Source organism: Pipistrellus kuhlii, unplaced genomic scaffold (assembly GCF_014108245.1).
Source record: "Pipistrellus kuhlii isolate mPipKuh1 unplaced genomic scaffold, mPipKuh1.p scaffold_m20_p_12, whole genome shotgun sequence".
NCBI lineage: Eukaryota > Metazoa > Chordata > Mammalia > Chiroptera > Vespertilionidae > Pipistrellus > Pipistrellus kuhlii.
This window is the reverse complement of record NW_023425427.1, coordinates 11,712,122-11,737,890: the sequence shown is the minus strand read 5'-3', so window position 1 is coordinate 11,737,890 and position 25,769 is coordinate 11,712,122. Positions and strand designations below refer to the sequence as shown.

The 25,769-nt window shown below is 38.7% G+C and overlaps 1 protein-coding gene across 1 annotated transcript in view; it reads left to right on the top strand.

Moving 5' to 3' along the window:
- The first annotated feature begins 15,722 nt into the window (after positions 1-15,722).
- Positions 15,723-25,769, top strand: part of SMC2 (structural maintenance of chromosomes 2) — a 51,983-nt gene continuing 41,936 nt past the window's right edge. The window contains exons 1-7 of the mRNA XM_045579948.1: positions 15,723-15,852; positions 16,746-16,975; positions 17,581-17,730; positions 19,463-19,585; positions 21,095-21,133; positions 23,991-24,101; positions 24,286-24,330. Coding sequence (XP_045435904.1) covers positions 16,808-16,975; positions 17,581-17,730; positions 19,463-19,585; positions 21,095-21,133; positions 23,991-24,101; positions 24,286-24,330 — 636 coding nt within the window. The 5' untranslated portion in view covers positions 15,723-15,852; positions 16,746-16,807. The remainder of the gene's footprint in view (positions 15,853-16,745; positions 16,976-17,580; positions 17,731-19,462; positions 19,586-21,094; positions 21,134-23,990; positions 24,102-24,285; positions 24,331-25,769) is intronic.

Sequence of the window (25,769 nt, the reverse complement as noted above, 5' to 3'; positions counted from 1 at the left end):
CTGCCATAGTCACCAAGTTGTTTTCCTCAACAGGATCGCCAGTTCCTTCACCAGGGAAAAATGACAAATTTCTTTAGGCATTTTCAAGATGTCTCTTTCATAAAATGTGACATTTCTTCCTTTCTTTTAGTTTTATCCTCACTTGAGTTATATGTTTCCATTGATTTTTAGAGAGTGTGGGAGAAGGAAAGACAGAGAGAAACATCAATGTGAGAGGACACTTCAATTGATTGCCTCCTGCATGAGCCCTGACCTGGGCCCCAGCCAGGGAGAAGCCTGCAACCTAGGTACACGCCCTTGATCAGAATCAAACCCGGACCCTGCGGTCCACAGACCAAGACTCTATTCACTGAGCCAAACTGGTTAGGGCAGGATATGACATTTCTTAGCCTCTCCAGCAGCAGACCTTCATTTTTTCCTCTAGGAGTGAGGTGGAAAAACCCTAGATTACCTTCATGGATTGTTATTACCCAAGATACCAAGAACACTGAGAGTGGTGGCATACAGGAAACTTAGCCAATGAACGGTCAGAAAAAGGTGTTTCCTCTGCACCCCTGTGTTGTCCGCTGGGGTAAGGGAGTGCTCTGAGCTACGCTGGTCATGACTGTTAAGGCTTGGAACTTGTCATGACTGTAAAGGTGACCAGGACAAATTTGCATATTCTCTCTCTCTCTCTCTCTCTCTCTCTCTCTCTCTCTCTCTCTCTCTCTCTCTCTATATATATATATATATATATATATATATATATATATATATATATATATATATGTATAGTTGATTTCAGAGAGAAAAAGAGAGATAGAAACATCAATGATGAGAGAGAATCTATTGGCTGCCTCCTGCATGTCCCCTGCTTGGGGTCAAGTTTGAAACTCAAGCATGTGCCCTGACCAGGAATTGAGCAGTGACCATCTGATTCATAGGTGATGTACAACCACTAAGCAACACCAGACGGACACAAGCAATTTTTTATATGGAAAAAAAAGCTTAAATGTATTTTATATAACATTTAAGCTTTTTAAATTAGGGTTTCACAATTATTAAGTAGTTCAGAAAGCTCAAACGAAACTATGGGACAATAGAATTAAAAATTGTGTGCTTAGCACCTGGTTTTATTATACTCTCACATCAGTCCATATTGGCTGTAGTTATCATTGAGGTTCTTTCTAAAATCTTTCATGTTTCTACAGCCTTCACTCCCTCTCAGAGGTAACCTGCTGTCATTAATTTGATGTTTGTCATCTATGGTTAAGTTTTATAATATTTCTACATTTGCATTTATCTTTAAACAATATATATTATGATTCTACAGAATTTTTAACAATGAATGATATTACTTTTCAACTTGCTTTGTTTTATTTAACATTACGTTTGTGCGCTTCATCCATATCATTCTACCTTCTGCTCTGTTGGTTTATCTTGGCTGTATTGTTTTTGTAATATTCCATTTTCTGACGATATCACACAATTTATTTATCCACCAGTTGATGGACACTTCAATTACTTCCTATTCTTCCCTTTCTCAAACAATGCTGTCATAACATCTTGGCCATGTCTCCTTTGTTACACATGGAATAGTTTCTCTGCTAGAAAAGAAGCTGCTGTGTTTTAGGGAATATTCACCTTCAACTTTACTCGGTATTAACAATTCACAGTTCCTTCACTATATGAGAGATTCCTTTCTCCACCTGTCCTTCCTAAAATAAATTATGTCCTTTCTTCATATCATAGAATGACACCTACAATGTCCTGTGATCCCTTTTTCCTCTTTACTCAGACCTCAATGTAGTAATCAATTATGGTAACAGCTAGGCTTTCCTCATTAAGACCATGGATTATAATTACACTGTGGGGCAGGACCATATTAGTCCTACCACCATGGTTTGCCCCAAGATAGCGATTTATTCTGTGGGAGGAAGTATCAGGAATGTTGAGAATGGAGAGAATGTTTGATTATGTAAAGGCTGCCTGCACCATGTGAATTCCCTGCAAATAAGCATACAGATCTCACAGGGCATGGCTCTAGGTATTCTGCAGCATGGGAATCAGTAGGTAAGCATCCTTCACTCTCCACCCCCAAGTTCTCCCAGAAAGCTCATCCTGTCTTTGGAATAAGACACTTGTGCTGTGTGTTGTATTACAGTCCAGGAGCCAGCAATGTTTGCCCTCCCTCCATCCCCCACAAGGTAATAAGCCTGCTATGACTCTGATCTTCCATGTAGCACCAAGTTTGCCTGACATAACAATACATTAACCTCTTCAATTTCCAGTCACCTCATTTACTACAGGAGATGCAACAGGAAATCAGAGAGGGAAAGCATTTTCTCAACACAGCCAATAGGTAGCAAACCATGAAATGTAACTCAGTCCTGCTTCTTAGTAAGATGTTCTTTCTACTAAGCCATTCTTCCCAAGTGATTCCTCCCTTTAGTTTCCTCTGAGTTTTATCGGTATTTGCTAGACAAAATTGGGTTTTGAAACATATTTATAGAAATAATATTATGTAAACATAAACTTTAGTCTCAATATTACATAGGTCCTCTGCATACAATATGCCATCCCCTGACAAGTTTAATAGCCACAGAATTTCACAGCAGGAAGGGAGCCTCAAAATGTTGGCTGAACACCATCAATTTCCATATAAGCCAAAGGTGGAAAATTAAATGTAAAGAGGTATTTGCCGAGCGTCAACCTGCTAGCAAGTGGCAGAGCCCCTATCATCTTAACTTTTTCTAATTGCAATAGTAGAGAATAAAGGAAAACTCAGCTACAAAATCCTACCAGAGATAACTACTATTAAAATATCATTGTCTATGATACCTTCCCTTGTTTTGGCATATATATAAACTTAAGTATTCATTAATAGGAAAATAGATAAATTGTGGTATGTATGTAATGCCATAATAATTACCACAGTCTTCTTGGGTTTTATTTCAGTTTGAGTATTTATTATAATAGATGTGTGACCTTGGGCCATAATACTTAATTTCCCTGATCTTCAGTTTCCCATCTATAAATTCAGGGAAATAGTTTTGAGGATTACATGCAACACATGAGGAAACAGAGAACAATATCTGCCAATAACCCATGCTTGTTAAAGCACAGATATAATTCAGTCTAAACAAGTGAAAACATATATTGTGTGCCATTATAATAAGACAGATATTTTTACATTTTACATGTATTCTATTCTGTACACATACATAGTTATACATGTAAAACTCTATTATAAACAATGCCTGAGGGTTTCTCTTTTGTTAAAAAGAGATCTATCAACATCAGCCTGAAGACTGAAGGGTCCCAGCTTTGATTCTGGGTCGAGGGCAGATGCCCAGGTTATGGACTCCATACCCAGTAGGGGACGTGCAGGGGGCAGCCAATCAATGATTCTCTCTCATCATTGATGTTTCTATCTCTCTCCCTCTCCCTTCCTCTCCTGAAATCAATAAAAATAAAAAATATGATTAAAAAGAAAGATATCAGATCAATCAGAAACCTGAGATATGTTGGGCATAATTTTATCTTAGGAAAGGCATCCTGCTCGGCCGCTCACAAAAACTAGTCATGTCCTGCAACCTGACTACCAGTTCAGTAGAAGCATTCAGATCACAGGCCCAAATAAGCTTGTTCTCAACAATTAATTCATACGTGCATTACAGGTCAGAAAAAAGTAACAAGGTATATAAAAAATCACCTTAGTTACATATTTTAAATTGTGTATTAATATTAGGAATATATAATATATATATATATTACAAATATATATTTAAATAGGAAAAAAATATGCCCAAATGGTATCATATACTTTTTTATATTTTTTTGAATTCCCATTATGAGTTAGAATACTTTTGTAATAAGAAAATTTGTCTAAAAGAAATAAAGGGATGCCTTCTCTCCCATATGAATTATTTATAGCTGAACCCATAATACATTTTTTAATGGAAAACAAAGACAAATCTTTGGCTGTACAACTTAGACTGATTTAATACATTACAATATGTCACAAGTTGGGGCACCCCTCTGTGTTTTGGCCTGTGATGCTCTAACTGCCTGGATTCCCTTTTGTCTTTTAGCTTCTTATACTCCATCAAAAGCCTAAGAAAAAAAAAAAGAACCTAATTGTATCTCCAGATACAACTTGTTTCTCCTTCTGAATTAAGGCTTTATTAATTACTCACTAATAATTGACTTCTCCCATCTTTAGGAGCCATTGTAACTTGAACATATATTTTTCATAAGCCTGAAACAATTTTTTGTACCTTCCAAGTATGTCTGTACCTTGGGATGGCAGAGTCTGCCTAATTCATCTTTGTTTCCTCAGTACTTAGCAGAACAGGTGCTCTGGGAATATTTGTTAAAGATAGGTAGGGAAGGATAAAAAGAGAAAAGGAGGGAAAGAAGAATGGACTTGGATAAACTGGAGTCAGACTGTAGACAGGGACAATGGGGATTCTGCAAGAGAATTTTCCTGAAGAATTAGAATGAAAAGAAACTGGCCTCTTTTGGTGTTACATTTTTCCAATAATGAATGTGTATAGGTCCAGGGAGAATAAAAGAGTCTCTGTGTAATTAACATAAATTGAAAAACAAAAATAGATCCATAGACAGAGAAACATCAGTCAGAATGTCAAACCTCAGGGAAGGTAGGGGATAAAAAATAAAAAAAAGAAGCTCTGTGTCCATTGCAATGTCCGTAGAGAGGGATCCCTTTTCTGAGTCCAGCATGGATAGAAGGCGATCGGGTTCCTGAGTAGGGGCGAAGGGGAATTGAGAAAACGAAAGAAAGAGACAGACACAGTAGGGAAGGTTGGGACCGGGTGAGACCACTGTCCTCTGATGGAGAGACAAGGACCCTGACCTGATACAAAGTGCTTATTTTATACCCCCAAATACCAGGAAGTTTTACTAAAAGTCAAGACAAAGGAGATTATTTGCATGCTTGGGTGGGCCTGAGTCCTATTCATTCCTGGTGCTTGGCTGGATTTACATAATCAAACCCACTCCCCAGCACTTGGGCAGAAATGAAGGTCAAGCTGACAACACTTCTGCCTTTGGCAGAATGTGTTTCTAGCACGTGGCTTTGCCAACCGCCCTGGATTCAGCTGACAATTTAAAGAAGTACCCATGTGCCTTCCCAGGTGCTCTCTACAATGTCTATTTCACTAAGCTCAGTAATGATTTGGAATCTAAATAAGTGCTTTGGAATACTTCTGTTTACAAATGAACATAACACACTTCACAAGTGCAGCGATATTTGCATACTGCCAGCAGTGATGTTGGTTCTTGCTATGCAAGGCCACTGGACAGAGTATCATTAAAATAAGGACAAAGCAATTTTGTAGGCCAGCAGCTGGGACATCCCTATCAAACTAGCAACCCTGGCTGTGACATCAGCAAATCTTGAGCGTGGCTAGTTTAATAAATAGCAGTGGTAGAAACATACTGATCTGAAGACAGTGAGAACTGTCACTGCTTAGAGCAGAGATGTCTTTTTTAGAATTATTGAGGCCAGTGGCTGTGGAATCGTGAGTTAGTTAAATTAACTTCTTCACAGATTAATTCATCATTTATTTGTTTAACACCTACTCTAAGTCATAGCCCTGAGTTTTTGTCGGTGTTAGATACACACTGGGGAACAAAGCAACTTCTCTTTCTGTTCTTATGGAGCTAAAATTTTAGGAGGAGGAGGAGACAGAAAATAAGCAAGGAGAGGAGCAAATAAGTAATGGAATTTCAAGTATTCACACCCAGGATGACTTCTAGGTTTTAGAGAATGGTTATACCATTTACTGAAATGTGGAAGCATAGGGGTTTGGGTGGGCAAAATCAAGTGTTTGGTTTTGAACAAGTAAATTTTAAGATGCTGACTCGATATTAGCAGAAATATTGATGAAGCAGTTGGGCATAAGATCCTGGAGCTTGGTGGATAGGTTTGAGCACAACAATGAATCTCCACTGTAACTACCATGGGATCAGGGTTAGGGGCATTGGTAGTACAGCCTGGAGCATAAGCCAATTCACAGTCCCATCTAGGGCTGTTCCCCCAAATGTTTAAGAATGGTTACTCTGAAAAGAAAGGAGCCAGAATTGTTTAGGGAGCATCTTGGAGTGGTGGAACCAACAAGATTTGAGCTTTTTTTTTTTTTTACCCACCCCATGATTTGAGCATGTTGATATGATCTCATTGATACCTACAAATTAGTAAGGTATCGCATGCTTCAGTGATAGATAAACATGCATAAGTGCTATGTGATTGTTTAACAATGTCCCGATGTGATGATTCATTTTCATTGTATAACTTAATTTATAGTTAACTTCTATCAATGTCTACAGAATAGTGATGCTCTATTAATGGAGATATAGTAGTAGAGTAGAGTAGAGTAGAGTAGAGTAGAGTAGAGTAGTATAGTATAATGGGAGGGTCCTGGATTCAAAGCCAAAGTGAAGTAATTGCTTTTTAATGAAGAACTTGTTGCCTCAAGCTTCCTGGAGTCCTTTTAGCAGTCAGTTACCACCTTCAGGGATTGTTTCAGCTGCAGAGAACCATGTTTCCCAAGTTCACACCCCTGGGGGAGGGTGGTGGCACATCCAGTACAAAGACTGTGTGGGGAGACCACAGAGAGAGCTATGCTTGAGGAGTCTCAACATTGTCACACCAGATGTTTGAGTCTTCCCAGCCCGTGTGAGTGAAGCCTCTGCATCACCTCAGCCCCAGCCATCACACGATTGCAACTCATGAGAGACCACCAGCTGAGCCTAGCTAACCCTCAGGTGAGCAAAATAAATGAGTGCTATTATTTTATGCCACTGTTTTAGGGTGGTTTGTTCACAGCTATAAATAACTGCAAATATAATTACATTATTTTAACTTTTTCAACCTCAATTTCTATATCTATGGCCTGGAAATAATTTTATTAAAACTTCTGGAACCAATCTCATGAGCATATTGAGCATATTGTGGAAATAACTTTAATAGTATATGTAAACTTGGTTTATAAGCTCTAAGAGGCATTAGAGGTGCAATTTATTATAATTATCATCATAAATCATCATTAACTTGAAGGATAGTGTTCAGAATACCAAAAAGCATGGCTCCTGATTTTAGTTCCATCAGCTTTTAGTTCACAAAAACTTATCCTAACCATATAAAGATTTGTAGCACTATATGGAAAAAAAAAAAAGAATATAAATAGAAGAGACTAAATGGTGGGATAGGGGAGGATGGAAATCAAGAAGTGGATTTAAATGCCTATGAGTCCCAAAGTATCCTGTTGCTACAGTGTCTTGTAAGCTAGCCTCTTCTCTCTTTTTACCATATTCTATGGATTATTCTTCCAGTATTGTTCCTAAAGCTTTCATAAAGGATTGTCTAAATGTTTCATTCTCTATTTGGCATTGTTTCAGAGGCTTAAAGAAAGAGCGGACCATTTCAATTTTTTCTCAGGCCTTCTGTTCCCATTCCCACCGCGACTCCATTCCCCATTCATGCCTGAATCCCGCATGGTGGATGTAGTGGTATTTGTGAGGGATTTCCCCCAGGGCAAGGCAAATGTCAGAGTGTGAGAGCCTGGCTGTCAGGTCTACCTGTTCTTTTCCAAGTAGGAATTCTCCCCACAGTGTCAAGCTCTTGACTATCTAATTATTTTAATTTTTACTTTATAGGGAAGCTATTTATTTATACTTTAAGTTAAAAGTACTCATACATATATTTTACTACCTTATTAGACCATCCTTAATTTACTTGAGATAAAGAGTAAATTTAGGAAAACCACTAAAGCCTTCATTTCTCAATTGGAGAATGAGTGGCTGTAATTCTTCAAGGGCTCTTCCAGTTGCAGGGCTTACTGATTTTATGTGAGTCAGCCTAGACACCATAACTCAGGAAGGTGGCGCATACCTTATCTCCAGTTTCCATATTAGTTTGCTGGCAGATATGCTGCTTACATCTTTTTGTTTCTGTCAAGTGAAATAACTGCTCTGGAACGGAGGGTGAGAATAACACAAAGAAATAAAACAAAGAAATTCCACATCAGCCATCACCAGGAGCTCAGGGGCAATTTGGCTAAAAGGAGCTTGAAATGTTAAAAGAAAAACTGAAAATGCAATCTGTTTCTTATTTGCTTTCTGTTTCTCCCTTAAACAAGCACACTCTGACCCACCAAAGATTTCTCCTAAAAAGAAATACATTGCACAGCTTGACCTATAATTTAAATCACAATTAAGGTTCCAGTTAGAATGTATGTTTATCATAAATCTGCCACAAATCCACCAGTGCTCTGGTAAATTCCCTTATCCTCTTAAACAGCATGACCCTAGTTTTATTTTCCCTAGACAGAAAATGCTAAATTATAGCTTATTTATGAGCTGCATGAATAAGACTAATTTGATTGCCATTTGCAGAGAAATTCTCACCAGGTTATTATACTCTTAGATCTCATTAACTAATAAAAAATATACAAAATAAGAATTACTCCCATTTAGTTGGACAAGCAGCATTGCTGGCAATATTTCTTTGCATTAAAAAGAAGGTGCCACCACTATTAAGAACTTTTCCACCTTTTCCCTAGGCCCAGTACTTCTATCTATGCTATATACATATGCTTTTAAAAAAAAATGTATTTTATTGATTTTTTACAGAGAGGAAGGGAGGAGATGGATAGTTAGAAATATCCATGAGAGAGAAACATTGATCAGCTGCCTCCTGCACACCCCCTAATGGGGATGTGCCCGCAACCAAAGTACATGCCCTTGACTGGAATCGAACCTGGGACCTTTCAGTCCGCAGGCCAACACTCTATCCACTGAGCCAAACTGGTTCCGGCTTCATCTGCTTTTTATAAACATTTACAAATATACTTTTTAGCCTGTTATAGCATTTATTACTAGTGGGCCATTGCTTCTCCCCTAAGAATTCACTCAAGATGAGCAGTGCTTTCTTTTTTTAACCTATTCATTGCCTTTACCTTTATTAGAAAGCAGTAAATAGCTCCCCTAAATATATTCATGTTCAACAAATATTTATGATATACTATGTGATAGGTACTTGTGATATGTCACAAAGGAGTAGAGGTCAGAAGAAAAATCTGGGTAAAGGATTAAGGGATTATAGACGAGGTTGCAAATAATTCTTCCAGAAATGGACCAGATTCAGGATTTGAAATATAGAAATATACATGGTGGAGAAATAGAGAGAGGGGGTGATAATTTCAAGTTCAGCACATGCAAAGACAAAGAGTCAGAGAACATCGATATTTTAGGGATGACAAAAAGTTCTTTAAGATGACACATAAAATGTTCCGTAGTCGGTTTCTGAGCTTCTCCTACACTAAATCTTGCTCCTTCTTGCCTCATATATTGTGTTTATCTTCTATGCCCTTGCCTGTGCAAGCTTCTCTATTTATAATACCTTTCATTCTTCTCTTGCTCTGGTTATGTCTTTATATGTGTTATCTCTACACAACTAGAGGCTCCTTTTAGTCAGGCCCATATTTTACTTATCTTGGTATCCCAACACTTGACACAATCTTTAGCATAAGGTAGGCATTCTATAAGTGCCTATCTTTCATATATTCATTAACAAAGTTAGCTAACATTATTTTTGGCATTGGTAGGTGCTTGGTACACAGTAGTAAATAACAACAAAACAGGAGATGAGTCTGGGAAAATAGGTTGAGGATAAATTGTCAAGGACCAAGCATTCCACCTTAAAAAGTTTAGAATTAAAGTTCTGTAAGTGGTTTTCACTAAAGGTCTACACAGTGATGAGATAACATATTTCTGATATAGAAACAGATCTTTATAGATTAGACCTTTAGAGGGGCAGAAACAGGTGGCTAATAAGTATTGTTGAAATAGAAATTTAAGTTAGAATTTGAAGACCATGACTGCAAAGGACTACAGAATGATGTACAGAAGAGGTAGAACTTGTGAAAAAAATCTTGTCTCTTTGGGTTTAGTAAAAACTGAGTTGGTAATAACAGAAACCAATAGGAAGACAAGCAGATATGTAAGGATCTATATATATAAAAGGCTAAGTGATTTGCCAACTGGCCAGTATGTATGACACACACTGACCACCAGGGGGCAAACGCTCAATGTAGGAGCTGCGGAGCTGCAATGACTTGGCAGGAGTGGTTCTTGGGTGACACATCCCAGAACGAGAGAAAAGGGAGCCTGATTCCTCTAGGGCACATGTGTCAAACACAAGGCCTGCGGGCCAAATCCGTTCCGCCAGGCCTTGCAATGTGGCCCGCACCCTGCTGTCATCACTGCACTCCGCTGCGTTTCCATCACAATGACAGTTTATGACTGTTCAGTAAACCATTCGGCCCGCGATTTAGGCTGGATTTTAGATTTTGGCCCCTTCTCTGATTGAGTTTGACACCCCTACTCTAGGGGTCACACAATTCCACCTTCGGCCACGGGCTATGTTGTTGCTGGGACACTGTCGCCCAGAATCTGGTTTGCTGCCGAGCTGCAGTGACCACAGAAACTCTTGGGAGCTATATTGTGGTGTTGACCCAGGTGCAGCCGGCAGGGAGGGACCAAGGGAGGCTGGCTCCAGGGCATGTCCAGCCCATCTCACCCAATCCTGCTCCACTGGCCACCTAAGCAATTTCCTTTCAAAGTGCATGAATCCATGCACCGGGCCATTAGTTTTAAATAAAAGATAATAAGCAACCATGATGACAGGGAGAATAATGAAATGAGAAGACCAGGTGAGAAAGAGAAGCCATTAGGGAAGAGATATGGCAAAGAGGAAGAGAGATGGGATGAGTGGCTTTGCCTATGAACCAGCATGGAGGTGATAAAAGCCAACGCAATATGGGAAAATCGAAAGAACAAATATGAGATAAGAAGAACCTGGATTCTATAAATAGTGAATAAAAATATTTTAAGAACTGGTACCAGAATTCTTTTTTAAAATCTACTTTGAATGTGGACTATGGGATTCTGAAAGAAAGACTTGGCAAGAGTAAAACAAAGATCCCTGATGTTTTTCCATAAAAAGTAAATGAGAAGACCTCCTCCAACATAGCTGATTGATGCCAGGGGTCACCAGCAGCCCCTTAATGAGGAATGTACAGAGTATTCCAACAGTTTCACTGTGAAAGAAAAGGCTAAGGGACAGCCTGGCTATAGCAGCTAGGCAGCCTTGATTGCCTGCCTCATTAGGCTTTTATAGGAATTTTAATATTTAGATACAATCTGTAGGGTGAGTAATCTTGGGAGGAGAATGTATTTACATTGTCCACTAGGCAAGAGCATCCAGGTATTAAGCATAAGGATTCCAGTAAACACTGAGGTCTACATATGCACAGACTTGTTTGCAAAAGTCAAGGAATAATTAGGGGTGCTGCCTTCAACACTCCCCTAAGTCTCCCCTAAGTTGGAATTCTATTAAATAGGGCAGGCGGCCTTCCACACACTTGCCTTTTATCAGAATGTCTTCCTTACAAACTTTCCAACCAAGTCTCGTATGTTCCCCAACAGATTGAAGTTCCTTTTAAAACTCAAGCGATATACTTAGTAAAATATAATTATTATGTTAATTACATACCAAGATCAATAACAGAAAACAACAATAAAAAGGAAGTTCTCAGGCTTGCAACTGATATAAATTTACAATATCTGCATAATTCAGGAACCACAAACAGAAATAATAATTTACCAATGCTCTGAGATCTTTAAGAGCCAATAACTCTGGCAGAAGCAAATACATAACTGCTCTGTAGGGACTCATTTACAATTTAGGGCATAAGAGACTCCCATAAACAAGACTACCCCATCCCAAAACAGCACCATGGGAGGAAATAAATCGCTATGAGTAAAGATTCAGCAAATGTTGTAAACAGCATTTATATCTTTGAGTTAGGAACTTAAAAGCTTGAAAAAAAGAATCTGAAAGAGAAGATAAAATAAAGATATTTAACTTGATTAAAGACACAAAACCCTATATAATAAAATCCCAGCGACTGAACAGCAAAATGACCAGAATGACTGGTCAACCATAAGTTCCAGAAGTAAAGATTCACCCAGGACCCTAAAAAGCTACTTTAGGGCTTCAAAGTTCAGAAAGTGCATCTGGGAAAGAGGACCCCTCCCAATGTCTGGAGGAGATCAAATATTTTCCTAGGTTCCACTTTATAACTTTAATGGTATCCTCCTATCTAATAAAAGGCTAATATGCAAATTGACCATCACTCCAGCACACAAGATGGCCACACCCTTGTAGTAAAAGATGGCCACCCCCAAGGGACACAAGATGGCCACCACAAAACGGCCAGTAAAGGAGGGTAGTTGGGAGGGACCAGGTCTGTAAGGGAGGGCAGTTGGGGGTGATCAGGCCTGCAGAGGAAGACAGCTGGGGGTACCCAGGCCTGCAGGAGAGGGCATTTGGGTGGGACCAGGCTTGCAGGAGAGGATAGTTAAGGGCAACCAGGCTGGAAGGGAAGGGCAGTTAGGGGCAATCAGGCCAGCAGGGAAGGAATTAGGCATCAATCAGGCTGGCAGGGGTGTGGTTAGGGGGTGATCAGGTTGGCAGGCAGAAGTGGTTAGGGGCAATGAGGCAGGCGAGCAGTTGGGAGCCAGCAGTCCAGGATTGTGAGAGGGATGCCCAACTGCCCGAATAGGTCTGATTCCTCAAGGGATCCCAGATTAGAGACAGTGCAGGCTGGACTGAGGGACACCACCCACCCCATGCATGAATTTCATACACCGGGCCTCTAGACTTTACAAGGACAAGATTCCTCTGGCCTGCCACAGTTGAAGCTTTCAAAAGCTTTTGATCCATGGTGATAAAAGAATAGTGCTCTATTTATACACATACAGGATAGTCTACTTTTACTTAACAGTTCTTTCCTCTCCAAATTGGGGGGGGGGGGGGCATATCAGTGCCTTGGTCTTCCCCCTTTCCTGTGATCTCAGGAAGCAGACTTATACTTCACCCATTAATGATTTCTTCAAGCCATCTGTACTAACAGTTCCTTAGTATTTCTGGTATGCACTAACATTGATACAGATCTCTCCCTTTATAAGCAATTTTCATTTTAATAAATACTTTTAGTTGGAGTTAGTTAGATGTGTATATTCTTGTAACTACCCAGAAGCCTTTATTTGGCAAAAGTGCATTTGTATACATTTGTTTGTTCCTTTTATCTTAAATATATCAGCTAGTTATTAATCTATTAAACAAGTGCAAAGGCTTATATCTGTCTTACACTTACATTTTCACCCAATAAGAATAATTTCACAACCTAAAAAAATTCAATTGCAGTTTGTTGGCAAATTAAGATTCTTTATTCACAGTGATGAAATGAAGGGTACACAATTGAAAATAAATACATTAAGATTAAATAGAATCAATACAAGTGAATAATGGCTATGGAGTGAAAGGGATGCAGGAATTAAGGTCAACAAAAATAACTGCTTAACTAAATTGGTTTTAGGGCCGTAATGGTTGACATTACAGGCGGAGGTGAGATATGAGTAAATAAATGAATTTTTAAACAACTCCACTGACCTTCAAACACACACACACACACACACACAAATTCTTTTATTCTCAGAGAATTTGGTAGTGTATGTAAGACTGATGTCAAATACTGCAAAGCCATTCTCCAGCCACAAAGGAATTCGCCATGGATGGCCTAAAATATACTCTCCTCACCTCCTTCCTATTTCTTAGGATATAGCTCCACAGCGCTCTCTCAAACCAAGCTCTTCCTAAGTGTTAACATAAGAAAACATTACAACCTGTAAAGAATTTTTGTGGGTTTATTTGAGCCAGACTGGACAATTGCTGGGAAGCAGAATCTCAACTTTTTGGGATAATGCTCGGGAGAATGGTCGTTTTTATAAATTACCACCAAAGGTGGAGACTTAAGTAGGTTACATGAAATCTATAGTTAGAATAGGAAGAGGGGAGAAAGCAAAAGGGTTGCTGGGAGACCTCTGGGATTGGATAAAAAGAAAAATGATAGACACAGTGCTTCTTTTACACTGGTAGGTGCAGGATAGTTAACAGCCTACAATTCACAGAGAGCAATAACAGTGAGGGAATCTGTGGACTCTGCCCTAAGGGGTCCAGAAAAAGGGAAGTTACAGATTACCCTGACCTTCCACAGGTAGGTTATCTTAGATACAAAGACAATAGGCTCAGTCAAGATCTAAGTTGATTTTGTCAGGGAAGATACTGGCCTGGGACTTGACTACCAAGGGCTTTTTACTGAAAGGTGTTAATTTCAGACCATCCTTTGTGGTGACTTTAGGACTCTGAGTTTGCAAGGCCTCCACGAGGGCCTTCCCCGAGTTAGGTTAGCATGGGGTCCCTTTTCGCCCACATAACTTACTGGTATCAATGTGCCCCACTCTAGGTAAACAAGCCAGTTTGTGTGTATTTTCTTAATCAATTTCAGAGACAGGAGGGGAGATAGAAACATCAATGCTGAGAAACAAGCATGGGCTTTGTGGGAGCTGCAATCCCGAAATGGGCCCTGATGGGAATCAAACCGTGACCTCCTGGTTCATAGGTCCACACTCAACCAGAGCCACAGGACAGGGGGGGCGGGGGGGCAACAATACGCATCAGCACTAGTGGCACTGGATTTCCTGGAATGGAGGGGGAACTATGAAGTAAGTATTTAAGCCAAAACCGGTTTGGCTCAGTGGATAGAGCAGCGGCCTTCGGACTGGACTGAAAGTTCCCAGGTTCGATTCCGGTCAAGGGCATGTACCTTGGTTGCGGGCACATCCCTGGTGAGGAGTGTGCAGGGGGCAGCTGATCCATATTTCTTTCTCATCGATGTTTCTAGCTCTCCCTCCCTGTTAAAAGTCAATTATATATACTGTATAAAAGAAATAAATATTTAAGAGTGCGCGCTCTGGCAGGCTGGCTGGGAACAAGCCCCGGCTTCTCCACTTACACCTGGAATAAGTAAGGTGCCTAACTCTGTGACCCAGTTTGCTCCTGTGTAAAATGAGCACAGCATCACCCATTTCAACCTGTGGCTACGGGGAGAGCAGCTTTTAAAAACCCTGGGAACCCAGAGCTCAAGGAATATTAGCTGTGGGAAGCATGTGAATTCTCTGAGCTGTTAGTTTGCCTTTGCTTATGATTTAGAGCAGCTTGGCACCCACTGCCCGCCCACACAATCTCTCCTGCGGGCTCAGTGCGGCGGCCGGTTGAATGGAATCGTTCCGTTGGACAGGAAACTCCAGAAGGAAAGGCCGCCGGGACCCTCGGCCAAGGGCAGAGCCAGGGACCGGCGCCTTCTCCGATCCAAAGTTCAGCTTCCTGTTCTGAGGAATCGGACCCGACCCGGTGGGTTCCAGCTTCCCGTCCCCGCCGCTCGGAGGCAGGAGCTGTAGGCGCCGCCGAGCCCGCCCAGCCCGCCAAACCCGGGAGGGGGCGGGGCCTCCGGGACGCGGCCGGCGGCCGGGCAGTGCCCGAGGCGGGGCGGGCCCAGCGGAGCGCGAGGCCCGGAGGCTAAGGCGGGGGCTGCCCGACGTGTGCCTGACGCCGGCCTTCACCTATGACACCCGCTCCTTCAGCCCGCAGGCCCGAGCCATCGCGTTCCCGGGGCTGACATTGTCGCCACCCCTTTCCCTATCTCCCTGTCACTCTGATTGTTCGGTGGGAGGGAAAAGTGGAACCCTCCAAGTCAGGCATCTCCTAGGCATCAGCCAATGGACTGAGCAGAGGAGGCGGGGTCCTTTGCTCGCGCCGAAATTCAAAGGTATAAATATTTCCGGGCGGGGACGCGGAACCCGGAGCGAGGGCTGCCTCTGCCATGGTGGGAGCCGGACTCTAGGCGCCCGAAGTGGGGCCAGGTTGGCCCGCTCTCCGCCCTGGTGAGCAGGAAGAGCGTGTGGGGGCCTCGAGCGAGCGCGGGCGGCCGGCCCAGCTGCGAGGCGGGCGGGCGGGCGCGCGGCCGGCGAGGCCTAGCCTGGCATCCCTGCAGCAGGTGGGGGCCGCGGGGCCGGGCTCGGGGAGAGCGGCAGGAAGGGACTTCAGGCTAAAATTAGGACGAAAGGGCTCCTGGCAGAATGGCCAGTTCCTATCCAGCCTTGGAGTAGGGCGGGGGAGTGTTGACAGGCCTGGCGAGGCAAGGGAACAGCCTGAGTGGTAGCAAGAGGCTGGAGAATATGTGGGATTCTTGTGTTTAATAAATATTTCTTGATGCAACCCACTCCCCTGCATTCAGGCATATTGGAGCTCCCCGGGGATACGAGGCAAAGATCCGTGATGATATGTTGGATAGATGAGTAGATAAATACTGTTTAGTGTCGCCTTTAAGTTCAGTGAATGAAAAAGAAAGCAGAGTTAGGGGCATGGGTTGAGGTGCTACAAAGTGGGTTTAGATAGAGACGCCGGGGAGGACCTCTGGTAAGGTGACATGTGGGCAGAGACGTGGGTGGGCGAGGACAGTCTGGGCAAAGGGAATGAATGGCATGGGAAATGATCTGTAGCCCGTTTTCTGTATTATAACGGTGAAAGATAAGCCTGGAAAAGTAGTTGACTTCAGGTTGAATTAATGGCTTAATCAATCTCCAGGTAAGGACTAACGCCTGGATGTTTTTAAGTTGGAGAAAGAGAGCTTTACATCAGAGGAAGCAGCTTGGGTTGGCAGGTTACTGTTTTATTTCTGTTGAGCTGTCACTCTCTTTTAGTCTTGCACGTGCTACATATGTATGGTTCCAGGTTTTCTCATCCCACGTACGTGTTGTTATTTCTGTTTGTACAGAACTTCCTCTGTGGCCCATTTGATTCCTAGCAAAGGTTTACCTGTTCAAGTCAATAGTGAAAATGCACATCAAGTCAATCGTTCTAGAAGGATTCAAGTCCTACGCTCAGAGGACTGAGGTCAATGGTTTTGATCCCCTCTTCAATGCTATCACTGGTTTAAATGGCAGTGGGAAATCCAACATCTTGGACTCCATTTGTTTTTTGCTGGGCATTTCCAATCTGTCTCAGGTAAAGTGTAAACTTTGTGATGTTTGCGGACTTAAGTTTGGGGAAATCCTCATTGAACTCGGAAACTGTTGCCAATGTTTGCATTTTTTACTCACTGCAGCCCTTTAAAGGTAGGGATGATTATTCAATTTTTAAGGAGAGAAACCAGAAACTTAGATGGGTTGCGAAAGGTTCATCTTCTTATGTTATTTGGAGCAACACTCAAACTCAAGTATTCTTACTTCAAGGCAGTCAGTCTCATTCCAGAGTCTGTATTCTGTGCCCCCTACCTCTACCCCACCCCCAAAGTTAAAATGCCTTTTCAGGATCTGCTAATGGGATTGGGTGAATACTGAAATTCTTAGATCTGTATACCTTGAATACCTTTATATGAACTTTTGTTAAGAAATGAGTAGAAAACAATTCAATTTAAGGTTGAAAAATTCTATGGAAAGATGTATTCATTCAGGTTGTTGCTATTTTCTTGGCCCCATTGCTTGTCCTTGGTTATTTGGTGGATAATATAACATGGGTGGTTTTCCAAATATCAAGAAACCTATTTTTAGTGCCATTTTGTGCAATATGGGATTTTGTAATTGATAAACTTTTTTTAAAATTTATTTTAGGTTCGGGCTTCTAATTTACAAGATTTAGTTTACAAAAATGGGCAGGCTGGTATTACTAAAGCCTCAGTCTCAATCACCTTTGACAATTCCGATAAAAAGCAAAGTCCTTTAGGATTTGAAGTTCATGATGAAATTACAGTAACAAGGCAGGTGAGTGGCTAATATCTGGATACCTAAGAACTTGCATGCCTGCTCTGTTTTTTGGTGATATGACTTTGCTGGGGAGAGGAGTGTTTTATGTGAGAAATTTATGCATTAACTACTGACTAGATTCCTTAAAAATATCTTCCTTATGTTAAAATTTGACCATGCACATCTTAACCTTTTACCATGAGGATTGAAAGGAATTTGAAAAGACATCTATTATTATAAGCACTCAGCCATGCTTCAGTCTTGAACCATAGCTGAATCCTCTCTGCTGGAACTCATAACAGTACTTGAGAACTTACTGTCTTCTACGGTAACCCATTCTGGTTTTGGACAGGTCCAACTAGAAGCTTTCTATAATTTGAGCCTAAGTGCTGTCTTAAAGTTTTATATATTAATCCTACTTCTATTGAGGGTACAAAGAGTAAATCTAATTTATTCCATATTTCAATATTTAAGTTCTATATGTCTAAATGTTATGACCCATAAGGTATGAGTTAATAATACCTTATGAATTCATATCTGATTTACTTAAAATTGCACTAATTTTTTTCATGTGTGCTATGTTATTGCCATTTCTGTATGCAAGCAGGTTTGTGAAACTGACGCAGGACCTTATATTTTCCCTTTAAAATCTTTTTTCTTAATAGTCAATGCTTTTAGTTTGTCAAAGTTTTATTTTTAAAAGTTCTAATTTCCACCTTAGTATATGTAATTTATAGACATCCCTTTCTGCTTTAATGAAACCTCTGGTTTAAAAACAAATAAAAAACGCATTGACTATGATGTGACAGAATCCTGTTCTGTGTCATTAAACATACATCAAATAATCACTCTTTAGGAATTTTCAGTAAGTCTCCTACTAATCTATCTAAAATCCCTGTCTTCGTGTAGTCCATATGTCTATATCTTAAAAATTTTTTCGCAAAGACTTTATTAAATTACTAATATAGATGTACTAGGTCTGTGATTCAAGTATATTAATATATGTTCTATCAGTCTAATAATCCTGTCAGGAAAATAAAAATTAACTTTATTCAGTATTGATTAAGTGCTTGATGTATGCTGGGGATTCTTGAATGCACTGGGAAATAACAGGGAGAATTAAGAATGAGAAACAGATCTTGTCTTTAAGGACCTCAAAATATGAGTAAAACAGTCATACACAATAAATGACAATGTAAGTGCTATTGTAGAATATAGACAAACTGGTTCTGATATAAGTTCTTAGTGAACCCATCCTGGAGCTCCATATTTTTTTGCAAGTATTCACAAATCACATCGTTATTAATCCCTTTTAGAATCTTCTAAGGATTGATATCAAACTGCTTACCTTTAGTTTTTTCATATCTGACTTTTGTTCTTTGGGAACAAAAAGGTAGAGGAAGAGGGGTTAAACTCTGAGTGGAAAAAATTGCAGGAAGAGGATGATCAGGAATAAAAACATTTTGGAAACAAAGCAAGAAGTGGCTTTAGAGACCAGTGTAGAGACATTAGAAGGTTGTGAGTGGTTACATGACTTGTTAGTAAAAGTCTCTAGATTAGAAACAGATTGTCCTGACTCAACCTCATATTTTTCTTGACTATGTCACATTTCCTGCAGAGTGGTTTTGCTCAGGATTGGTTTTATCAGTTGGACGAAACAAACAAATGCATGATAATGTATTTGAGAGTTTATTATCTTAGTTCAAGGTGTGTGTGTTTGTATCTTTAAAAGTACTTTTTGTTTTTTTAGGTGGTCATTGGTGGCAGAAATAAATATTTAATCAATGGAGTAAATGCAAACAATACCAGAGTACAGGATCTCTTTTGTTCTGTTGGCCTTAACGTTAACAACCCTCATTTTCTCATCATGCAGGTATTCTTTTTGATCCTTTTACCTCTTTCACAATGGTTTTGACTTTTTTTTTTTTTTTTATTGTTTTAAGTATTACATTAGGGAACATGCCTCTTTTTGAACTTTTCCATTTTTTTTATTTATTCTGTTGGTGTTTGGGCACTTGTTAAGAAATAGGGTTTTAAGTTATTTGTACTGATGTGTTCTAACATGTTGTATACATTTGAATTTTGAAGAACATCTAGAAGTAATTTTTCTTGATTTACTTTGTTACTTACTAGAAAAACAACACATGTTCACTCTAAAATTTTTTTAATGTTGTCTCATTATGTCCTTTTAAAATATTGGATAAGTATTTTATTTTAAATATATATTAAATTTTAAATAATTTTCTTCTTTAGACTTATCCAAATGGAAAATAAGAATTAATGTTAATCTTGCCCTTATATTATCTCACTTGACCCATCCAGCTATCCTTTGAGAAAGTTAAGGCAAGATCAATGGCAGGATCCTGATGACACCAAAATAAAATTATTCTCAATACATCACAGCCTCAAAACTGAAAATTTACTTCAAATGAAACTAAATCTTAAGTAATATTCTGTCTAGAGAGTTAAATAGCAGTTTTGGAGGTGGGGAGTTTTTTTTGTTTTTTTGTTTTTTTGTTTTTTTTTTTGCTCTGAATGATTTTGGTGATTTTAGCTTTGAAATAAAATATTTTACAGTTTATTCTATTTAAGGCCTAAAACACCCATGGGAAACATTCAGCCTGCAGGCTATATAAGGCCTTGGAAATCATTTGGTCTGGCCCTGCCAAGGCATTAGTGATGAATTAATTAAATGTTTGACTAAATATAACACACTAAGTATTAAGTTGATAATTTTGTATGGCCCGAAAATGTTATCAATATCCAAATGCCCTTGGTAGAAAAAAGTTTCCTACCCTTGGCCTAGAAGTATGCAGTCTATTTCTAGAAATTATTTTGGAGAGCTGTCTTTCAAAAAGACCAGGAAATGTTTAAGAATTATGCTAAAAGTTTATTGATATGCCTGTTTTTGAATTGGCAAATTCTACATCAGTAGTATTAACTGTTGCAGAAATCTGGTCAGAGTTAACTTTGTATCTATCATTAACTTCTGTATTTGTATCACCCTAGAATTAAAAGATACCTTCAAGTCTCAAAAGAAACATCTTTTATTGTATGAAGAATGGGTGTGGGGAACCTTTTTTCTGTTAAGGGCCACTTGGATATTAACATTATTCCCGAGCCATACAAAATTGTCACCTTAAAAAAATTAGCCTGCTATATTTGGTCAAACATTTAACTCACCTCTAATACTTTGGCAGGGCCAGACCAAATGATTTCGTAGGCATATTAAATAGCCCGCAGGCTGGATATTCCCCACTCCTGATATAGAATAAAGAACTCCCAAAAGATTGATGTATTAGGATACAGTAGCTTCAGGGCAAATAAACATGTATGCCTTTAACTTTTTATCATTATGGTAAGTTTACCATTTTATTTACAGGGTCGAATCACAAAAGTATTGAATATGAAACCTCCAGAGGTAAGAGAACTACTTGATGGACAGTAAAAATAGTAATAATACATATTGTTTTAATTTTCTAGGTAATCAATTTTTAATATGCTTTCTTCCATTATTCTTGAAAACATTTTATGTATGAATGATTAGTAAAGAAAGTTTTTTTTTTCAGCATTTGCCCAATATTTTATTTTAATTTTATAACATAACCATCTGAGCCTTAGTTTTTTAATTTATAAATTGGAGTCAATAATCCTAACCCCAGGATTAAATGAGAATGTATAACAAAAGGTGTGAGACAGTGTTAAACAGATTTTTTTAAACTATTAATTGAAATATAATTGACATGTTAATTTCAGGTGTACAACATAATGATTCAATATATATGTATATATTGCAAAATGATCACTATAGTATATTTAGTATCGTCACACAGTTACAATTTTTCCTTGTGATGAGAACTTTTAAGATTTAGTCTTAGCAACTTTCAAATACAGTATTAACTATAGTCACCATGCTATACATTGTATCCTCATGATTTATAAATGTTATAACTGGAAGTTTATACCTTTTGACCACATATTTCCCCACCTCCAGTCCCCTCCCTCTGGCAACCACCAATCTGTTCTCTTTATTAGTTTGGTTTTGGTTTTTGTTTTTTAAAAAGAATATATATGAGATTATACAATATTTGTCTTTCTCTCTCTGACTGACTTTGTTTAATGTAATGCCCTCAAGGTCCTTCCATGTTGTCACAAATAGCAAAATTTCATTTTTTTAAAATTGATAAATTACATCATATATACAGGCATACCTCAGTGTTATTACGGGTTTAGTTCCAGACCACTGCAATAAAGCAAATCATCTGGTGGAGGGTCTTGCCTTCAATTTGTAAGAAGTAGAACATCTATGAAGTGCAATACAGTGAGGTATGCCTATATACCTCATTGTTTAATTTATCAATGGACACTTAAGTGTTTCAATGTCTTGGCTATTGTAAATGCTGCATTGAACATGGAAGTACAAATATCTTTTCAAGTTAGTGTTTTTTCTTTGCATAAATACCCCAAAATGGAATTGCTGGATCATATGGTAGTTCTATTTTTAATTTTTGAGAAACTTCCAAACTGGGAAGTTTTTCCACAGTGATTATATCAGTATACAATCCCATGAACAGTGCACAAGATTTTCCCTTTCTCCATGTACTTGCCAGTACTTTTTATTTCTTGTCTTTTTTATAATAGCCATCCTAAAATATATGAGATTACATGTTATTGTGGTTATGATTTGCATTTTCCTTATGAATAGAAATGTTGAGCACCTTATCATCTACTTCTTGGCCATCTGTCTTCTGTGGGAAAATGTTTGAACACTTTCTGCCCATCTTTGAATTGGATTTATTTGTGTGTTTTTCTTTTGAGTTTTGATGTATTTGAATATTAACACCTTATCAGGTACATAATTAACAAGTATTTTTTCCTGTAGGTTGTCTTTTCATGTTGTTGATGGTCCCCTTTGCTGTGCAGAAGTTTATGTTTGTTTGTTTGTTTATTTAGTTTGATGTAGTCCCACTTGTTAATTTTTGCTTTTGTTGCACTTGCTTTTGGTGTCAAATCCAAAAAGTCATTGTTAAGATACAGTGCTCTTAATAACTGTTGTTGGTAGAGTAAGTAACTTCTGGGATACCAGGGTCCATGACTACAATTCCTAATTTCAAGGCATTTGGGGAAATGAAAGGTATTGAACCAAACAATTAAGTTTTCTTTGTAATATTTGCAGCTTCTAACATAATGATGGCAAGGATGTCAAGAAGCTAACCATCTAAGCTTCCTTCTAGGAGTTTTGTGTGCCCAATATTAAAATAAATTTTTTGAGTGTATAAAGCAACTTTTCTCAACTGGTATTTCATATCAGAGTTAAGCCCTATAGAAAAATCCTACAGAAAAATATTTGAGTTCACTCAAATTAATTCATTACATTTAATGGATTACTTTAGGGCATTAAGGCATATTTTCTCTTGACGTCCCCTTGAGAAGAGTTAGTATTAAGGAATGAATGTTTTTTAGAGAACATAGGCTCATTAGTTATTGAGAAGCACTAATAAGACTGATAATTGATAATATTTTTCTAGTTTGAATATGGGGCGTGCTTATTTCCTTTAGATAACATCTTAAGGAAAAACTTCTAATTTGAAAACTGCCAAATACATAGAAGTCAAAGTGAGTTCCAGAGGAACAATCCCTTTGAAATAGGGATTGGTCCTGAGTAAAAGCTTCTGAAAATGGAGTGCTGGAAAAATTGCATTTCTTATACTGTTATAATTGATTAATATTTGCCTTTTTCAGAGTGCCTTTCACATGAATTATATTAGCAGTGCTCTGAGATATTATCAGTACTCTCGATGAAGAAACTGAGGCACAGAGAAAATTACTTGCCCAAGTTCTTGAAGCATGTGCCATGGTTGGGATGCAGATGTCATACCATGCTTCATGCTTCTAGGCACAAAATGACTAAAGTCTTACTTGGATAATTTTAAGTAGAAACTTCTAAAATGAAAGCTGAATGGAGTTAACTTTTCATTTTTTTTTTAGACATCTCTTTGAAGGAAAAGAGGAGTGAGGAATTATTGGCTTCAATTTTAAAAGAAATGTACTCTGGTATAGCTTAAGGTTTGATGTTAGAATTGGAGTGACAGCCAGTAATGTTTCTGGAATGTGAGGGTTATGACTAACATGTACATTTTTATACACTTTTATGCTTCATTTGATCCATTATTTTGATAAGCTCTTAGTGTGGTCAAGGCTTTAAATGATATAACTAATGTAAATTTCAATGAGATTTATTGTCTTAGATTCTTAAAACAATACAATTGTCTTTCTAGATTTTGTCCATGATAGAAGAAGCAGCTGGAACCAGGATGTATGAATACAAAAAAATAGCTGCCCAAAAAACTATAGAAAAAAAGGAGGCTAAGCTGAAAGAAATTAAGACGGTAATTAAATTTACATAAAACAGTTTTAGAGAAGAGAGTCAATTTTGCATTTAAAGTTTCTCTGCTCTAAGGAAATATCTCCCCCCCCCCCCCCCGCTTGTTTCAGTTTTCTAATCTTCTGTATTACTCCTTAAAAAAATGATAGTTTACATATTGAATATATTTCTTTTCCTTTATTTTTCAGATACTTGAAGAAGAAATTACTCCAACCATTCAGAAATTAAAAGAGGTAATATATAAATGTGAGGACAGCAAGCTAGGATCTCTCACAGTTGGTGATGTATCCAAGATCATATACATAGGGGTGAAATATGTACTACATTTTAGGGATTATTTTCTGGGATGAGATAAAGGATTAGAGTTGGTAACCCATACTCAGCCTTCCATTCTAGAGTACATGTACTTTATATCTATTAAGTCATAATGATTTGGGATGATCTTAGATAATGACATGCCAAAATTTAAGACACTGTTAAAGATAAATTAGATTTATTTTTTTTTGATAATTAGAATTGCACATTTCTTAAAGATACAGAACTCTTAGTAACTTCTAGGATATAGGGGCCATCACTACAATTACTACTTTGAAGGCATTTGGAAAAATGAAAGGTATTGAACTAAATAATTAAGTTTTCTCTATCTTGGCAATTTATGATGCCATAATTAGTGCTTCAGGGAAGGTGCATATATAGCACATTTTGAGAGTTAGGCATCTAGAAATTTACTAAATTCTTATTAAAATTTGAAATTTTTCAAAGCTCTTCTGAATCCATATAGTAGAATAAATGTCACTGGAAAAACTGAAACATCGTGATTTTGAAGGTCCCCCCTCCCCTGTGTGCATGACTTAGTGGAAAACACTAGGTTACAGTTTAAACCTAGGTTTCACGTGTTTTTGCCAAATTCTTTTTAAATCTAACACCATGAAAAGGTCATTTAACTACTCTGAATTTGTTTCTTTGTCTGCATATTAGGAAATTTAATGGTTACTTTGTGTGCCCCAGATGGTCCTTAGGGTAATCAGGCTTAGTATTGTGTAAGTGCTTAGAATAGTTACATGAATGAAAGTTGGATAGGCATTTTGGTAATAGGAGTACTTTATATTATGCCATCCAAATAGTAAAACCCTAATATACAAGTTGACCAAAGAGCAGTTGCTATGACGCACACTGACCACCAGGGGCAGACAATGCAGGAGCTGACCCCCAATCGCCTGGGCGGTTGCCCCGCAGATTGGCCCTGATCACTGGCCAGGACTAGGGACCCTACCCTACATATTGGGAACAGTCTCTTAGATTTAAAAATTAAAGCCTGGCAATGCTACTCTAACACTGAAAAAAACAGGATGATGCAGCGATGACATGCATGGACTCTGGCTTGCACATTTTGTGGTCAGCCTGATTCTGACACTTATAACTGTGTGACAAAGCCAATTCTCTCCTTCAATTTTTCCATCCATAAGATGGGGAAAATGGTACTACTGCCTCAGAAGGATCATGTTATGTACTACTTTTTATAATCAGGGCAAAAAAAATGTGGCTGCCCATACAACAGCAAGATGCCTTTCACCTGTATGAAAAGCATGGTCACTGGTGTATGCAGCATCCTGGATTGCGAGAGGGATGTCCAATGCTAGTCAGATACCCGCAAGGGGTCCCAAATTGCAAG